Below are 18,397 nucleotides of genomic sequence, written 5' to 3' on the forward strand. Positions count from 1 at the left end.
TCTCTGGGAAATTCAAATCCAATTCTGCTTTACATCAAAGATGATGAAAGTTTCCATTGAAGAAAAAAATCTGGTTTTAAAAGAGAAACCATAACAAAAACACGTGCAAATGTTTGCAAGATGTTTCACAGTCTGGCGACAGTGACGCTGATACACGGCTGATGTGTTACGCCATCAATCTCGTCCTCACCGTTTGCGTCACCCGACAGCTTCGGCTCTTCTCTTGCTGACTTATTTACTATCTGCTGCATCAGGACCCGGACAACATAAACTACAGGTTTACGAGTGTGTACGGGTGTGAAGTGGCTCTCACAGCGAGCCTCTAAGGGCCTCTTCATGTCAAATGGAGAACGCATTAAACACACAACACACTCTTATGCAGCAAAACAGTAGCAGGAACCTCTAATCTCAATCAGATTCAATAAGTCAACAGTCAGGCCTCTAAATCTTTCCAGTATTGCTCACTGAAAGCTGTTTTTTATTTCAGCAGACGGGATTCTGAGTAATCTGCAGGGAGATCCTTATAGGAACAGCACTGAGTGGAGAAGTGGTAAAAGGTTGAGAACAGGTCGGCCATGATGAATCTGTGACTGAACAGGTGGAAAGATTGGAGTTGCGAGATCGCAGCATCAGGAGGAGATGTCTTGTGGATCTGTGAAATGTACTACCATACACATACCATGTGCAGATCCGCCAAACAATTACGCAGGCATTCTTTGTCCCTGTTCCTGATCCATGTTCTGCTCTGCCTCCCATCATTGGTTTAAACTCTGGTCTGTTTCTTGGTTAGTGTTTTTGCTCTGCCTATATTGATAGTTTGACAGCTCTTGGATTTTGGACTTGTTTTTGGATTTTGGTTTTCCTTGAAATGCTCTGTCTTGAATCGGACCGTGTTTTTGCCTCTGCCTATAATTCTGTCAGCTCTGAACTCGGCAACTGCTTATGAGCTATGTTTTCCTCTCATTGCTTTCATGAAGACTGTTTAAGTTTGTATCTGCATTGCATCATGTGTTCCTGACAAATTTGAGCGCTTGCCTTTTTCTATTCAATCACCTTTTATTATATGTTTTGCTAAATTATGTACTTTAATGAATTCAATTAATTACAAATAAGAGTATACTACCCCATACTGATCACCTTTCTTTAAGGCTCCGGGGTAGGCTAGGCCATGTCTGGACTTACTGTCATTTTATCTAGGGAACTCTTTGGTAAGAACCAAGCAAAAATCAAACCAAAGTTTTCTAAAACCAAATGTTTCCATTTTAGTTAATACTCTTTTTATTTTATTTTTTTTAACGTGACCTTCCTTTTTAACTTATTGAAAGTATTTTTTCCACATATTATTTACATTGTGGTCATTTTTGAGTTTCAGTCATTTTTTAGGATTTAATTTACTACATTGCTTTGAAGGAATCACCACAAAGTTCAACATTTGACTGTAAAATGACGTTCATATAAAAAAAATAAAAATAAAAATAAAAATAAAAAAAAAACCTTGTGATACTAAAAGGAAGTTCAGATAGCAAGTGTGTATTTTTGGTCATGGGGTGAAGATCTGCTATAGTTTACCGGAGCTATCCTCAGTAGAAGCAACTGGTTCCCAATTAATGTGAACTCAATCCAGAAGTAGGACATTAAGATGGACCAGAGCGGTCCAGAAAAGAAGAAGGGGACAGGATCACTGGTATCTCACGAGCATGGAAAGTCTAGAGCTGCATTGGTTCATGTTCATATTAATCTGAAAGGTGGTTTTAAGGGTGTTACTCTAGCTACTTTTGGAGTACACCGCATTATTTGCAGGTGGACCTTGCAGAAGATCCTAAGGATAAACCAGATTTATTGATACCTGATATAACAGAAGAGCGAATAGTTTCTGGGTCTTTGTTGTTGTAGGCTTTCAAAGCTTTGGATAAACATGCATTCTATGGTACATAAATCTTTATAGAGTCCAAGCCACATTTATATTATACTGCACTAATTAAAGAAAGAATGGCAACATATTTATCATGTGGACATGAATGAAAGAACACAAAGGAATGTAATATAAATCAGGAAAACAAGCGATTTATATTCTCCCAAACGAAAGAAAAATGACCGAACTACTTATTTATCTGCGTGAGAACAAATTGGAAAGTGAACCAACAAATTATTTATCCTCGGAAGATCAATTGGAAACGTTTACTCCCTTGTATTTATTCCGAAAATAACCGAGCTCGGCTACAGCTAAACATGAAGGACTGTTCAGTTCATTACACTCTCATTGTTCATCTACAGTTAGAGCTTTGTCCTGCTCAGAGTTGTGGTGGATCTCAGGAATTTAGTGTGTGAGGTGTGTGTGGAATTGGACACCAGTTCATGACAGAGCAACATATATACATTCATGCACTCATTCACACCTGGATGTAACCTTCTGGCAGGTTTTTATGAAATGAGAGGAAACCGGAAAAAAACTATAGAGGTCCTGGTAGAACTTTGAGTGAAATGCAATAACAGTCTAAGATGTAAAAAAAAAAAAAAAAGATAAAAAAAAAAAACAGTTCATACTAAAAAATGTGTTGCCCACAATCTTAAACATCAAGTCCCGGTTGCAAAACCACCATCGTCTTCAACTTGTCTTATCTAGCGAAATCCCCCTACAATGTCACTTAAGGTCACATTTACTTTCCTTTACAACTCCACTGCATTATTACAGGCCGGAGTCCAATTCTCCCAATGCTCTTATTCTCAGGGGCATTCGAGCACCTCTTCGCCCTCGCCAATGCAACTCACCACTTTCTATTGACTGGAGTGCAGATTAGAGCACTTTTAATACACCACAGACATCCAAGATTAAGCACTAAGGGACACGCTTGACAAAATCCAATTTCCTCTCACCGTTCTGTCCCTCCTCTCTCGGACAGATTTAAAAGTTGGACTTTTTGTGCGAGGTATGAGAGCGACGGCGGAGCAATAGAATGCCGCCGACGTTATTGCGGGTATGTGCGGGTAAATACTGGACGTCCGGATTAAACAGAGCTGTTAAACATTATTCGCACTGTAAGGCATGCATGGCTGACTTTCATTTCCTTCCTGTGTCTCTTTGCCAGTGCGGTAACTCGGTAGAATAGCTCTTACGCTCTACATCCCTTAATTTGATTTATTTCCAGCAGGCTTCCTCGTTATGTTTGGGGAAGGTGAACAACCAGCTGGAGAGGGTGGACTGAGGTGACTGTGCAGATCTCTTGATTACGGGAGGAAATGGCGTGACCTCGGTTAGCCTCGGAGAGGACAGAGTGCATGGAGGCACGTGCTCGTGGGTCAAAAATAGAAGAGGCAAGCAAGGTGAAGGATTCTGTCTGTCTCTCTCTCTTCATCTCTCTGTCCATATGTCTATCCATCTTTCTAGCTATTAAAATAAAAAACACAACCATGTGGCTTTTTACTACTGACTAGCAGATATTTATTGACTTTCAAATTCGGGTCATACGATGGTATAATACTATCATAATAAACTTTTCACATCCAATATAATAGGGATAATAAATTTAGCCTTTGTAGCTAAATACCTTTTTTTACATCAATAAAATAGCTGTATAAAATGTTAAAAATGGCTGCAATAGAAGATATGCACTGTAGCCTCAACTGTACATGTTTAGGAAATAAATGTCTCTGAACTACAGCCAGATTTTTCATACGTTTTTCGTTTCTCTGGTACGTGGTTCAATCTGCTGAAATGTATTGCCCTTTGAAAATCCCTGAGTCGTACATACAAAAAGCCAAACACAACAAATTAGCACCAGCAGTTAGTCTTTTGCTACGCTGCTTAGTAAACATCTTCGCAGGCCGTAGTCTGTGTACAGCGAGCAACCGACTGATTTGTGTCTCAAATTTGTATCCAACAATAAACTACATCGATACATTAGGATACACAGCCGATTCGAAGCAGCACTTTGTGAACAGTATCCATAGTCCATCCTGCATGTCTATAAAGCTTGGTTTCTCCTTTTATTCATTAGATTTTTCAGCAAACGTATTATAAAATTATTTGCAAATATTACCTTACAAACCTACCACTGCTTTTGAATCAAAGTTAGCAAGAAACTGAGGTAAAAAGTGGCATCATTGGTATTTAGCTTTGGGCACCTATGAGGTAGTGTACAGTGTAAATACGTTTGTATTGTGATTTTCATGAGATTAATGCAAAAGTAATGCAGTAGTAACATAAGATTTTCCTCATTATACATTATGATCCCATAGTTACTGGACCCTGTTTGAACATTCCCATCATTAAAATAGATTTTTTTACACTTTCCGCTGTGGTTTTCGACACACTTAAATATATCTACTTTTTTTTTATTTGTTTTTCACCTTGTAAGAGGTGAATGTAAGAATTACAAAACAAAATTCACTTATATTTAAAATTATGTGTATTTATCCCTAATGAGCAAGCATAAGGTGACTGCGGCAAGGAAAAAACTCTCTTAGATAAACTCTACCTGAGCAAGGCAGAGCTTAAAAATCCTAACACTTTTCAAATTACATGTATGGCATTTAGCAGACGCCCTTATCCTGAGCAACTTGGGGTTTAGGGCCTTGCTCGGGGGCCCAGGAGTGGCATATTGGTGTGGCTGGGATCGGAACTCATGAACTTCGGATCCGAACCAAATTAAAAAACTTAAAAATTATTTTGAAATCGATTCAAGCTGATTAAAGCAACAAGGGTTTTGGGGTGCAGTTTCCCTAGAAATACTTCAAAATTAAGATCCAGATGACCTCTGTGCCCACGATGCTTTTGCAACAAACTGGTCCAATCTGTTGAAAGAAATGTATGATTTAAAATTTTATATATAATTTTTTTATTATTATTAAACTACCATTTTCTTCTTCTAGATTTTCTGAAATTATATAAATCCCTCCAAATTCAATGCTCAAACGTAGCTTTACACGAGCATGCTTGAGTCCATTTGACTCAACGCACCTACATCAAAGCCGATAAAAGATTCCATCAAATCAAGTGGACTTTCAGAGACTCAGCCGCTGGTCCACACTATTTTAGTGAGGTAAAGTGCAGCCTGAAGCACTTGAGATTGGACTCTGATTTAGCTCGAGTACCAGATGTCAAAGCAAAGATGCTGACAGAGAAAGGGGGTGAGACTGCCGCTCCCCGTCTAATTTGTTTGGAAGGAGCGGAATTGCACAGCCAAAAGGGAATGTCAGCGAGCCATAAACACTTCCTGTCAGGAAAAGAGCGCTTCCTTAATCCTGGAGCTAAAGCCTCTTGGCCTTTATTTCCAGCAAATGAAAGCAAAAACGACGCCCAGTTTACCTCACCCATTGCCGGATCGGCCTGAAACATGTTTTCGGAAAAAGCTCTAGTGAATATATGCTTTAGTGCTACAGTATGTTATGAATTGAAGTAGCCTTGATCAGTAAAAAAAAAACACCCTGGCAATCAGGTCTAGGTAAAAGTTTGCTATTGTAATTATGTTGAAACAATGTGCAGGCATTTGGTGCTAAATATAGATATTACTACACAACAAGGCGTCTATCCAGGCTAAATTTAGGGGTGAAAATGTAAAAAAATAAAAATAAATCCGGCTATAGTGCCTTCCATGAAATACAGGAGCGAGTTACATAACCAGAGGCGTCCATGTTTCTAGAGTAAGGCTTAAAAATACATCCCGTTCCTCGCACTCCACCCGCACAGCTGGCCATTTTTTCTGCCTTATCCATTTCTTTTCCTTTCCTCTGGAAAGAGTTGCACCCTTCAAGCTTGAACTTGTGGTGCCCAGATTATGTGTGTCTTCCTGAGTGCTCACCTCGTATGTACTGTTCAGAAAAGCCTGCATGACCCTGACCAGGTCTCATCGACTAAACAGGAGTCCGAGTGGAGCCTTTAATCTGGGACGGAAAGAGGAAGACCACAGTTTAGCTCCATTTAACCTGGATCGTGTTTAAATGCAGGTGCTTCGGGAACGACTGAGGAAAGCTTGCACATTTAGATAGCGAGCTCAAAGCCTGGTAAAACATCGCAAACTCTCACAAACTTATCCGCAACACGTCACTAACCGCAGCAATGGCAACGGCTGGCTAGTATTTAAACTGGGTGGCGTCATCCTCAACCTCGGGATGCTCATGAATGAAGCTATTTTAGGCCCGAATTTCGAGCATTCCTGAGAAAACCAAACCACAGTTCATCTTGGCTCATGGTTCGGCACAGAAGGCGTTTTCTCCCTTACTTAACCACACTGACACTTCCAGGAAGGATGAGCGTGAATTATGTAGAAAAGGTCTTCTTCAAAAATCCATGTCGGATTACGCCGTGTTTTGTTTACTTCACAGTGGAGCAAATGTTAACTCTCCTGTCTAACAAAACAGCTACGGATGTAATTGCTCAGCATTCCAGAGAATGCAGGCAGTCTCGTGCCTTTCCTTGACACACATTCAATTACATTTCACAAGTTCTCACAATGACAACAAAAAAAAAAAATCTCCACCATCACAGCAAACGTGTTCTCACTGTTGCCATAGCCACAGAAAGAACTGGACACACAGTTTCTGGTGCCTTTCTTTCACCAAGAGTTGGGAATTAGATTTAACAAGCTTTAACTGCAAAAACTATTGTAAAAAAGGAGATCCCGAAGCTTTAAAGATTCCCTCAGGTTCGTTAGATTTCATAATGCCTAAGAACATCCCAAATCTCTAAGATTTGGCAGTTTGAAATGAAATGAATAGGACATCACGTTGAGATAGTAATTGGGTAAGGAATTAAAAATACAACATGCTGTTATATGAAAGTAATCAGTGAGGTGATGCAATGCAGCATGAGTTACGATGATAACCATGAAGTACATTTTTTTTTGTGAATGGAAGTTTTTAATTCCACTTATTGTAATGTATATTAATATTTTTTTTTTCATTTATATATACATTTAATGTTAGATAATATCTATAAACCAAGTTTCCATTATACAACACTCCCGAAGCTATGAGTTTCTTTGTTCTGTCTCTTGAAGCTTGTAATATTCCCGATTAAAATGGAAACAGGATCAAGTCTTTGTCGGAAAATGTAAATTTAAATTGGAGACTCCTTCCAAAAAAAAAAAAAAAAAAAAAAAAAAAAAAAAAAAGAAAAAAGAGTTAAACAACATGCATTTTTACTTGCTATTCAAATTCATCCTCAGGCAGCTCAACTGATTCTGTTTGCTGCATCAGGTAATATGCAAATCCACCTATAACCCTTAACTAACTTCCTGCATTGTTCTTTTGTTTCTTGTTGTTTTATGCAAAAGATTTTAGCCACATCAAAAGCTGTAATTTTGCATGCTGTTTCTGTCTTCAAACTCGGCGGAAGAAGGCAACTGCACAGACACAGGATGTATAATCAGTAATAATCAGTATATAATAATAAAATAATATAATCAGTACTTTTTTATACTCTACTATCTTTTTATGATTGCATTTGATTATGAAGGTTCCATAATGAATTCCAGTGTTTCTTACAAAATGGAATACTCTCACCTTTCACATTTGGGGTTGACACTAGAATTAAAAATATATGTAGAATTGTACTTGTGGTTGAGATTCATGGCAAAAAGAAATACCTTTCAGAACTATATAATGGAAAATATAAACAATTTTACCATTTGTGAGAAAACTGATTTATTGTTCAAATTTGGTCTGAATAGTTTGGTGTATTTACACCAATATAACCTCCTTTTCCCCTTAAAATTACACCTATTGCCTGTCTTTGTTAAATCCAGGATCAAATTTAACCTTTTTTTTCCAGTAAGCAACTCTGTTTGGGTCTGGTACTCTGGGCCATTTAAGAATAATCTACAAACAAAGTCATTGCAAATGTCTCACTAACAAGTCATCTCAACACTACAGGTCTAAAAGTTCTTCTATAAACGCCTGTTCGAAGAAGAATCCTGCGAAATACCAGAGGGACGGCAACACTTGCTCATGTTCTGACACAAATAAACCTTAGAGCGAAGAAATTGAAAAAATAGGGCTGTAGCTGACTATGCAATGAACCTATGTTACCCCAACGCTAACAAAGTTACAACATGTCTGCATTTATTAGTCACACTGTGGTCATCAAATGCAATTAGTTTAACAACAAAATAGTATCACTAGCAATACAGCAAGGTTTTGGGACTTGGGCCAAATCCTTGCAATTCCATGATATATATATATTTATATTTCGCCCTTGTATTTTTTCTATTCTCTTTTAATAAGAATCGATCCATTCAAAAAAAAAAATGCTTGCATCAGCTTAGGTTTTAAACCCGACAGAGATGTAAATAAAATAACTGATTACCGATGCAACTCCCAGAAGGCTGTAAGATACATTTAAAACTATTAAGCCCCCGTTAGACACTTGATCCACCTTTTATGTCACAGCTTTGCTCGGCATTTCTGAAGACTTAATAGACTTAATCAGTAAAACAAACACATCTTTGCTAAACAGACGTGGTGCTCCGCAGCGTTCGCTCTATATAAATATAGATTTGTTTTTCTAAATATTGATCTAAACCCCTATGCTAATGTGAATGCACTGCATAGTTAGCATAGTAGTCTTAACTAGGGGTAGGCATGAGCAGTCAAAGTAATGACAGTGATCGATTATTATAACACAATACATAAAATCTGATACATCCAGTAAAAAAAAATGTTAATTATAGAAAAAGTGATTAGTTACAGTAATAATCAGGACTGAAAAAAAATTGGTCAAAGTCTTGTTGGCAAATTTTCTGACATGGTTCAAAAAATCATAGAGGCCGTTGTTCAGATTGTTCAGTTTGAATTTCTGAGGTTTTTACCTCAGAAAAGTGCACGATTGTGTCCGACAGTCAAAACATTAGCTGAATAATACAGAGTTGTAGACAGATCATCAGCCCAAAGAATTATTTTTTACCTCAGGTAGATTTATTTGCTAACAAAATGTGACTTAACACCTAGCTAAAGATGTGTGTATGTTACGTTTAGTCTTTGTGGATGAAAATAATGGGATATACAATCTCTGATTCGCATGTGATGCTAGTAGAGGGTCTACAAAATCAAGATATTAGCAAAAGACATGCTGCCATTAGGTTTTGTCATGGGTACAAACATGATAAGTTGCTTAGAGATGGAACTACATTTCCAGACATTTTCAGGTCACTACTCAGACCAGAGTAAAAATGTTTTACCTCTTGACTGCTAGCAGAATATGACTTATAGCATCTAACGTTGAACCTAATGCTAGATATTCTGTTTGAATGATAAAGTAGACTAAAAATTTGGCCTCAGCATTTGGTAAACACACGGCTACACCTGAGAGATAAAAATGTAAACAATGTGCAAGGTCAGGCGTGTATGAAAACGTATGTGTGTGTGGGCTTGTTTGCATTGGTGCGTTTGTTTGTTTGCTCCCATTATCTGCTGTTTATGTTTGACTAATTCACTTTGAGAAGTCCTTGAGCACATTGTGCTGAGAGTGAAGAAAGTATGTGTGTCGCTGAGGGTGCGCTGGTGTTAATTAGCACTACGGCAAGATGCTAATTGATAATCTACTGAACTCAGTCACTCATGAAGACCTGATTGTTATAAACCAAAACACATTTAGTGTAATGATGCCAAGAGCTAAGACCTAAAACCATGTCGCACGCTTAAGTCTGCGTGCCATACCATGCATTTCGAATGCTAATGACGGCAATAACAATCCTATATCGCTTCATTTCCACCTTAAATCCTGCCATCGCATTACAGTTCCGTTAGTCATTGGGCCTCTTAAACTGAAGCTTAGACTGAAGCATTTGGAAAGTAGTAAATGAAGGCTCAATTGCCATCGTTTTCAAGCTCACTGTTATATGAAATGGACGCAGCTATTGGCAATCTAAGCATTAGCTAAACACTTATATAATTAGCCACCACTAGCAAAGTCATTTAATTATCACTAGCCTGTCTACAGTGTCCAGAGAATAAGAGTGTGTTAGTCTCTTGGAACCAACATATGATAGCCAGCCTAATGTGACTCATTAATTAGGTGACATAACTTTCATTGTTCACACTATGCATTAGTGTCTGATTCTGACATTATTTATATAAAAGAAACCCTTAATGGTAAAATCTACATTTCTAGTACTATTTGGCTAATACTAGTTGCTGGCCCTCATTCCATGACCCTGAAGCTAAACTTGACCAAAAGCTTTCAACAAATGCAAAATATCTTAAATATTTGTAGCTAAATTAAAATGATTAAAATATTTGTAGATTTAAAAATGTAAAGTTAAAAAAACAAAAAACTATTTAAATAAATGCTTGAAATTAGCTAATTTACCAGCCAGTATATCTTTTTCAAGTTTTAAATTAGTAGAAATTTATAGAAATTGGATTAATAAACATTCTGTATTGTTATGGAAAATATTGGATAAATGAACCCATATTCAATATATTTTTACCTTCGATGATATGCACTTGACATTTTATGCTGAATTTACCTTATAGTTAATAATGATTGTAAATTGTTTCTTTGATGTGATTTTTCAGAAATAATTTTACCCCTCACTCAGATTTGTGTCAATAACTACGTGAATAAAGCTACAGCTTACTATCATTATTAGTTTTATTAATTAGTATACAATTCACTGAGGGGGGGGGGGGGGGGACACACTGGAGTCTCCAGTTTAAAGCATTAAGAACGATGTTGGCCAACAGTCAGGCTCCACTTCTCTGGAGACAAGATCCGGATTTTAATTATACACACCATCATTTCCTTATGTGTGATTGAAACTGTACATACAAAGTTTTAAGCTATACCTGCCAAAAATCACAGTGTACAAACAGAACTGCAGTACAAGCCAGAACATGGTGATACCATTCACACAAATGTGCTGCTTTGTATTAGTCTTTTTTTCCTGTTAAACACCTCAGGGTGGTCAAACCATTGATTGTATTCTAATGAGGTTAATGAACAAAATGTGCTGAAGAATTGATTATTTTCCACTAACTACGTGTAATTTGTCAAAACATTTCCTCTTTTGATGTAAAGTAGGAAGGGCTTATTCAAAAAGGAAGTTTACCCAAGTTGTTCCCTCACCTCACCAAGTCTTGTGGAAAGGTTTCAAACCCAGTATCCAATATCGTCTGAACACTTGTCTGGCGACCAGCTTCAGAATCTTAGTCTGCATATTCTCTGATTTCCATATGTTGGTTTTCTTTTTTCTTCAAGGATGTTTTCAGAAGAAAACACATTCACCGGGTTGAAAATATTCAAAGCAACCTATTAAAAACAACGTCTTTTTTCTTTTGAGTTTTTTTCTCGGTGAGTAAACACGCTTGTGGTTAAATGGTCCCTCAAACGGTTCCTTCCAGTAAAAGTAGGTGGTTCATAGTCATGTTTATTCACAAAACACACCAGGCTCTTTAACAAAGAGTTTAAAATCTGGCTCACTAGTCTAGATGTCAGGCAACAAAAGGAGAGGAAGTCCTGAATGATTCAGGGGCCCAGAGATAAACAAGAGCCCTAGAGCATGTGTCTTGAGGCAGAGAGTGTTGGAGCAGGATCAGGTTTCAGTTTTTCATCGCAGGGCCTCAACCCGGAACCAAGTAGATTCTCATGCCTTCGTAGCGTATTATTTCTATAGACATGCTTAACACTATGCATTGAGATTTCCTATAGCATTTCACACTATTCTTTAGAGGTTAAATTCTAATTGGAAAAATACAGAATATATCTAAAGTTATTGGAAATGATTAAAAATTATTTGTATCCATCATCACACTGAATAGACACTCATACAGGCACGGCGGACTGCATGTGCCTCTGGGAGTCAAACACAAACGCTGCACAACAGCCGCATGTTACAACACACTGGAGAGTTTGCTGTGAATATCATTTAATTGCTTCCAACCTGGGCCAGAGCAAGCGACATTAAAGCGAGAAAAGCTGCACGTGCAATCTGTTGTACTGTAATTCCATGTGTGAAGACGCCTCTTTTGAGCTGCTAGCAAAAATAAATAAGGTGGACTATTACAGGGGTTAGGGGTGTTTATGGTTAGACATTTTCATAGTATGGTAGCCTGGAAAAATATCACTGTTCTAACGGACCATTCAAAAAATCCACACAAGTTAATGGTAAAAAAAATTATAATAAGGAAATACTTGTTTTAAATTCTTTGATAAAGAAAACTTTAAAAAAATTTTGCTCCTCAACTTGGAATTCCTACTCAGGAATTCTGGATGGTGTCCTCAAATCCAAATAATGTTCTTTAGCTCAATCACTATACAATTTAATTGTTTGTAAGTGAGTTGATGGCACCTAGGGAGTGAACCTGGGACGCTGGGATTCACTGCTGAACCCTCTGGAGGTGTCGTGGGCCTATCAGCAGAACACCCAGGAAGGAGGGCACCCACTTGACAACCCAAAGGGTGCCATCACTCAGTTGACCATCCCACGGAGTCTCAACGGTGCCTCAGTGTACTGAGTTACGAGAAAGGAGCAATCTCAGGAGAAGGAAGGACTGACGAGTAGTGTGGAAGAGGAAGCCATCACTCAATTGACCATCCCACAGAGTCTCAACGGTGCCTCAAGTATGCATTAAGGGATATCAACATCAAGTCCTATACAACAGATCTGTTTGTCAAGTATATAACAATATTCCGTGAAGGTTCGAGAGGGAAAATAACTGAAAGTAGCTGGCCAGTGTTTTGCTAGCCCCCATTTTTATTAGCTTGAAGGTTGAAATGAAGTTGAAAATGACATCATTCAGAGAAATCCCATTTCTGGGACAAATCAAATGCATTATTAAGAACTTTATCTAGTAATTAATTGACTGTAATCAAAGGAAAAAAGTCATATGTGAAGTAACCATCGAATCCTACTCCATTATTAAATGTGAAAGCTTAACTTGTGAAAGACCTCAGTAGAAGCTAAATGGTCGCACTTATGAGATTTTGTTTTGAGTTCAACCTCCAGAGTCACATATTGTCCCTCAGACAAGCTCTTCGCATATAACTTGTCTCCTGGATTAAATTCTGAATCACAACCTGCACATTTCTAGCCTTGTAATCTTTTGACCACCACCGTAGCACCAACCTACCCTAAAGTTTTGACTTCTTTGCCTGCTTGCCTTTAACCCCTTCAGACAACACAAAAAATCCTAAAATGTGATGACGCATTTCAGTAACTTAACACGTTAATCTGCTCCATCTTGTGTTATATCCACATCAGATAATCTAAAGTTGTGTGCGATCATCACACCACCCTAAAATGCTAAGCATTTTCTATTGTTATGGAAAACCGCACCATTTTTTTATCCGTTTATTGTTACATTTTATGTAACTGAACAGGTTAGTTCCTGGTATCGCTTACATTATGGCAGCTACAAACAGTTCCCTTACCAAACTTTTCCCTCGCATCACAAATCCGAAGTTTGTTATAGAGAAACCACAACAGACAAAGTTTTATTTCCATTTAGTCCCCATTAAGTTCTCAAGCCTGAAGAGTTTCTCGTGGAAGAAAAGGGATATCTTCAAGGGATGGCAATAGAGATTCCCTAAGAACAAGAAAACTCTCATTAAATAAATTCACAAACCTATTTTAATCTGTTCGTGTGGAGCGTCTGCCAGTGGTGTGTTAAATTGTTACTATAGAAATGGTAATGTATAAGAACAAATTTGGGTGTGTTCGAACCGAAAACACACTACAACCTACATGATTGTATGGAGCTGAAAGACAGGATTGAGAAACGCTGCACTCACTTTACCTCAGATTCTCTCTCTGCATGTGTGTGTGTGTGTGTATGTGTGTGTGTAAGTGCCACACCTTGCAGAGAGGTGCGGCAGGTATGATAGAGAGGAAAAGGAAGTCTAGGATCAGTGACACAGTTTGCACAACTCTAGCACTCCTGGCTGTTTTCCGAACGCAAACCAAACCCCTACAACCTGATGTAATTAAACAAACACGTGAGTGTGTGTTCGGGATGTGTTCCTTGTTCGGGTGTTAGATTAGTGGAATAACAAGTGTTAAGCAATAACACGAGTGAGTCAGGAGCTGAGGCATGATGTGAGCATTAGAAAGGAGCTTCAGTGAATAGTAATAATCACATAGTAAACATTTCAGGCTGAACTGACACTCGAGCACTGATAAAAAAAAAAAAGCAGCATTGGAGGGTCATTAGGAATAAAGTCGTGCTGTCACATGACTGAAGACACCTGAATGTGGATGGCGTGCCACAAACGTCCTGCCAAATGCTCAACATCAACCCGTGCTGAGAAGCAGATAAAGCAACTTGTTTTGCAGGTTTTGACAAGAAGACCACGTGCAGAGTAGCAGGATCACGCACACACACACACACACACACACTTCGTCCTGTACTGCTCTAAACTGACACGTGAACATGTTAATACTATTATTATAGTATTATAATTAATATAATATATTACAATTATGCTTTCAATTATTTGGGATGAGTATCTGTCTAACATGATTTTTACGATAGCATAAAATACATGACTTCACGATAGATAGATAGATAGATAGATAGATAGATAGATAGATAGATAGATAGATAGATAGATAGATAGATAGATAGATAGATAGATAGATAGATAGATAGATAGATAGATAGATACTAAAAAAAAATGTGACTTATTAATAGTAATTTCTTGTTTTTTTTATTTTCATTGCTCGTCTTATTTATTAATTGCCAGGCTGAAGGTTTCTGGAAGAACATTCGTCCCAAATACATCCAAGATCTACTTTACAATAAAACAAATACACCCCCAAATATCAAATAATACATGCCTTAACAAAAAGTCCTGGATTATATTTATTAAATGGAGCGTTTAAATTAAATCTCCACACCCAGACCCCGAAGCATGTCCCTCACACCATGTTCAGAATCTACCTTCGCTCCTTCAGACGTTGCAGACCTTCACGTGAATTCGCAACGAACGACTTCCTACCCATTAGAGCAAAACCTCGAACGATTTAAACCCATCACAATGACGTCTACCTTTACAATCATCTTTGTTTTTTCAGTAATCAACTGTAAAGCTTAATATCCTGAAGAGCAAAGATGTAATATATGGATTGAACCTGCTCTGAGACCTTCTGGCTTGTGGATGACAAATTAAATGCTGGTGGGTTTTTGGCCTGCGGTATGGGACGGTGAAGAAGAGAATCATGGAAGAACATATTAGGGAGTTTGTAACAGTTATGGAAATCACAAGAAAGACAGACAGACAGACAGACAGACAGACAGACAGACAGACAGACAGACAGACAGACAGATACTAAAAAATGTGACTTATTATTAATAGTAATTTATTGTTCTTTCATCTTTTTTGCTCGTCTTATTTTGTTTATTGCCAGGCTGAAGGTTTCTGGAAGAACATTCGTCCGAAATACATCCAAAATCTACTTTTTAATAAAACAAATAAACCCCCAAATATTAAATAATACATGCCTTAACAAAATGAACTTTTATACACTTATGAGTTAAGATCTTAATTCTGTTGTTTGACTTTTCAAGTGAATGGATGGACACTACAACAAAATCCAAAAGTCCAAAGGACAAAAAACTTGGAAAAGTAAAGTGGAAAGTGCAGAAATAAAAGCTGTAAGATCAAATAAATCTCTTTCTAACTTCAAAGTTGGTGTTTTATGGCATTTCCACATTTCTGCTGATTTGAGTCTAATAATGAATATTTTTTTATTTGAAGTTCTCGAGTCTCTCTGCTGTGGACAGGTGAAGATAAACCATGCGCTTCTCACCTTGTCCTGTTTAGTCTCATGCTCTGCGGCTGGAGATGTGGGAGATCTTGCGCTCCCTGCAGCCGCCTGGTTCGCGCTGCTGCCGCCAGTTCCACCGGCACCGGTACCACCACCACCACCACTACCGGCACCTCCGCCACCTCCTCCACCGCCAGCACCCGGGCTCGCGTTGCTCCTCTCCAGCGTCTCCACTTTGATGAGCCGGTGTTTCGGGGACACGTACTTCACCTCCGAGAGCGGTGCGCCCGAGAACGGAGTGCTGGCGCCGGCCGCGTATGGGTCCTCGAAGTCCAGGTCCTTTTGGAGTTTGTAGGCGGCGAGGATATCCGGCTGCGCGGGGCTCGGGTAGCTCACGCCTACTGTGCCAGCGCCCGCGTGTTGGTAGGCAGCGGCGGCCGCGTGGCAGTGCCGGTAGTCCGGTCTTGGAGGCGCCGGCGGCGAGGCTTTGGCGCTCTTGAATCCCAGGTGCTCCTTGAACCATTTGGCCATGGTGCCAGCGCATCGCTCACCGCTCCGACACGCCGAGGTTTCCGGTCCGGGTTTCCGTGGTTCCGCGGTGCGTTTCCCCCGTTCAACCCGCGGCTCTTTCGCTCTCTCTTTCTGTACGATCTCTCCCTCTTTCTCGCTCTCTCTCTCTCTCCTTCCCCTTCTCTCTCTTTCTCTCTCTCGCCCGTTTCTGACCCGCGATCACTTTCCACGCTGTGGAAACTCCGTCTGTGTGAGCGCGTCCCCGAGCGCTCAGCCCACGTTTCTCTGCGCGCAAAGGTTGCCAGGTTGCGTTTTAGTTTTCATGTTCCCAAAACGGGTTGCCAGATTAAAACAGTCCTATCACACTAAACCACACTCCAAACCTGGTTTACACACTCCAACAAACGTAATCAGTCCCCTGATAATTTTTTTAGCTTTTATTCTCGAGATTTACACTTATTTTAAAACCAAAAGTATAAAAGTATGCAATCTGGCAACCCTGTAAAGTCTGTGCTTTGTGAATGGAGGTCTACATCTCCGCCTGTCTGTGTGACGCGTTATAGCAGGAGCAGGATGACTCCAATACTGACAGCTCAGTAATATGGATTTGACCGAGTTTGACAAGGACCAAATTGTGACGTCTAGACGTCTGGGTCAGAGCATCTCCGAAACTGCAGCTCTTGTGGGATGTTCCTGGTCTGCAGTGGTCAGTATCTATCAAAAGTGGTCCAAGGAAGGAACAGTGGTGATCCACCAATCATTGATGCACGTGGGGAGCAAAAGCTCCAACAGCAAAAGATCCAACAGACGAGCTCATGTGGCTCAAATTGCTGAAGAAGATAATGCTGTCAATGCTCGACAGGTCACAACTGTTTTGACAGCAAAAGAGGGACCAACACAATATTATAAGTCAGACATACAGAGGATGTGGATTTATTTTCTGTAATGTTTAAGGCACTTCATAGACACTCTTATCCAAAGTGATATTTATAACTGAGAAGTTGAGGGGTAGGATCCTAGCAGTGTCAGTTTTGGGGGTGCTGGGATTTGAACTCATAACCCTTTAGTCAGAAGGTCACTGTCTTAACTACTTGAACTAAAAGGGTTACAACTTTTTTATTCAACTATACATCATGCCATAGTTCCAGTTTTAATATAAAGAAGCACAAAAAATACAATGACATTGACTAAGTGATGGCTGACTGCTTTTGGGGTGAAGAGGAAACACCAACTATATTGGATGAACATTACAATAAATTAAAAAAAACAATAACATTGAAAGTGTAAAACCACCCAATGACACGCAATGATAAACTAGTAAGAGCATGCCTAATTATCACAATTATAAGGTAATGAAAACCGAACTTTTAACATCAAATCTGACCATAAACCATTAAAATGTGAATTTAACATTGTAGTCTTTGGTACTTTGCTGTGGAATAAAGGTGATATGACCCATTTCATACTGTGCTGTTATATGAAAATAATGCACTTCAGGAGGTAGCAAGATTCTGTGTGTGCATCATGTCTTATCAATAACACCCCCCACCCCCACCCCCCAATGCAAACACACATCATTTTAGCAGACCAGAACAATCTGAAGTTCAGCAGGTGGTTCTAAACTTCTCGATCCATTATCTATTTTTACATGTGGGCCACTGTCTCTCTAAAGGAACCAAGGAATTGTGGCCCAAACAGACACTATACAAAAATGTACACCCCCGAAAGCATTAGTATTGAGCTAGTAGGTCACCTTTCAGAGAAGTGAGGGTCATCTTTCCTTGGTAAGGAATAAAAAGCACAAGCACTTCATTTCAGCAAGCATAATTTGATTATTTGAATCCCCTAGTGATCAATTCCCACCTACAGTGTCCGTTTGTGTCCAACCCGCACATCTGTATGATCACCAGAGCTGTTACATCAACATTGCGCTTTCATGGATTGAAAGAAAACCTGTACTTCGCTTATGGATCCTAGCAGCAAAGCCCCAGCGCACCTTAACTCATTACAGCGTGACCTGACAGCTTGTCTGAAACTTTTCAGAAATGCTGAAATTAAACAAGTGAAAAACCTGCGCCTGGGCAGAGCTGTCACCCAGAGAGCTGTCACGGCCTCCGAGCCATGTGGCATACTGTACACAGTCTCTTAATAATCCAGAGCCTGACATTTTCCTCTACAGAAGTGGC

General features: G+C 39.2%; 1 protein-coding gene across 3 annotated transcripts in view; it reads right to left on the reverse strand.

Annotated features, from left to right (window-relative positions):
• shf (Src homology 2 domain containing F) overlaps positions 1 to 16,811 on the reverse strand; it is a 155,710-nt gene extending 138,899 nt beyond the window's left edge. The window contains exon 1 of one of the 3 annotated variants that reach the window (XM_083553045.1): positions 15,744 to 16,811. In XM_083553045.1, the coding sequence (XP_083409171.1) occupies positions 15,744 to 16,232 (489 nt within the window). In that variant the 5' untranslated portion in view covers positions 16,233 to 16,811. The remainder of the gene's footprint in view (positions 1 to 15,743) is intronic. The other 2 variants (XM_083553043.1, XM_083553044.1) reach the window with 2 other exon arrangements.
• Between the last annotated feature and the right edge of the window lie 1,586 nt (positions 16,812 to 18,397).

Source organism: Silurus aristotelis, assembly GCF_946808225.1.
Source record: "Silurus aristotelis genome assembly, chromosome: 10".
Lineage (NCBI taxonomy): Eukaryota > Metazoa > Chordata > Actinopteri > Siluriformes > Siluridae > Silurus > Silurus aristotelis.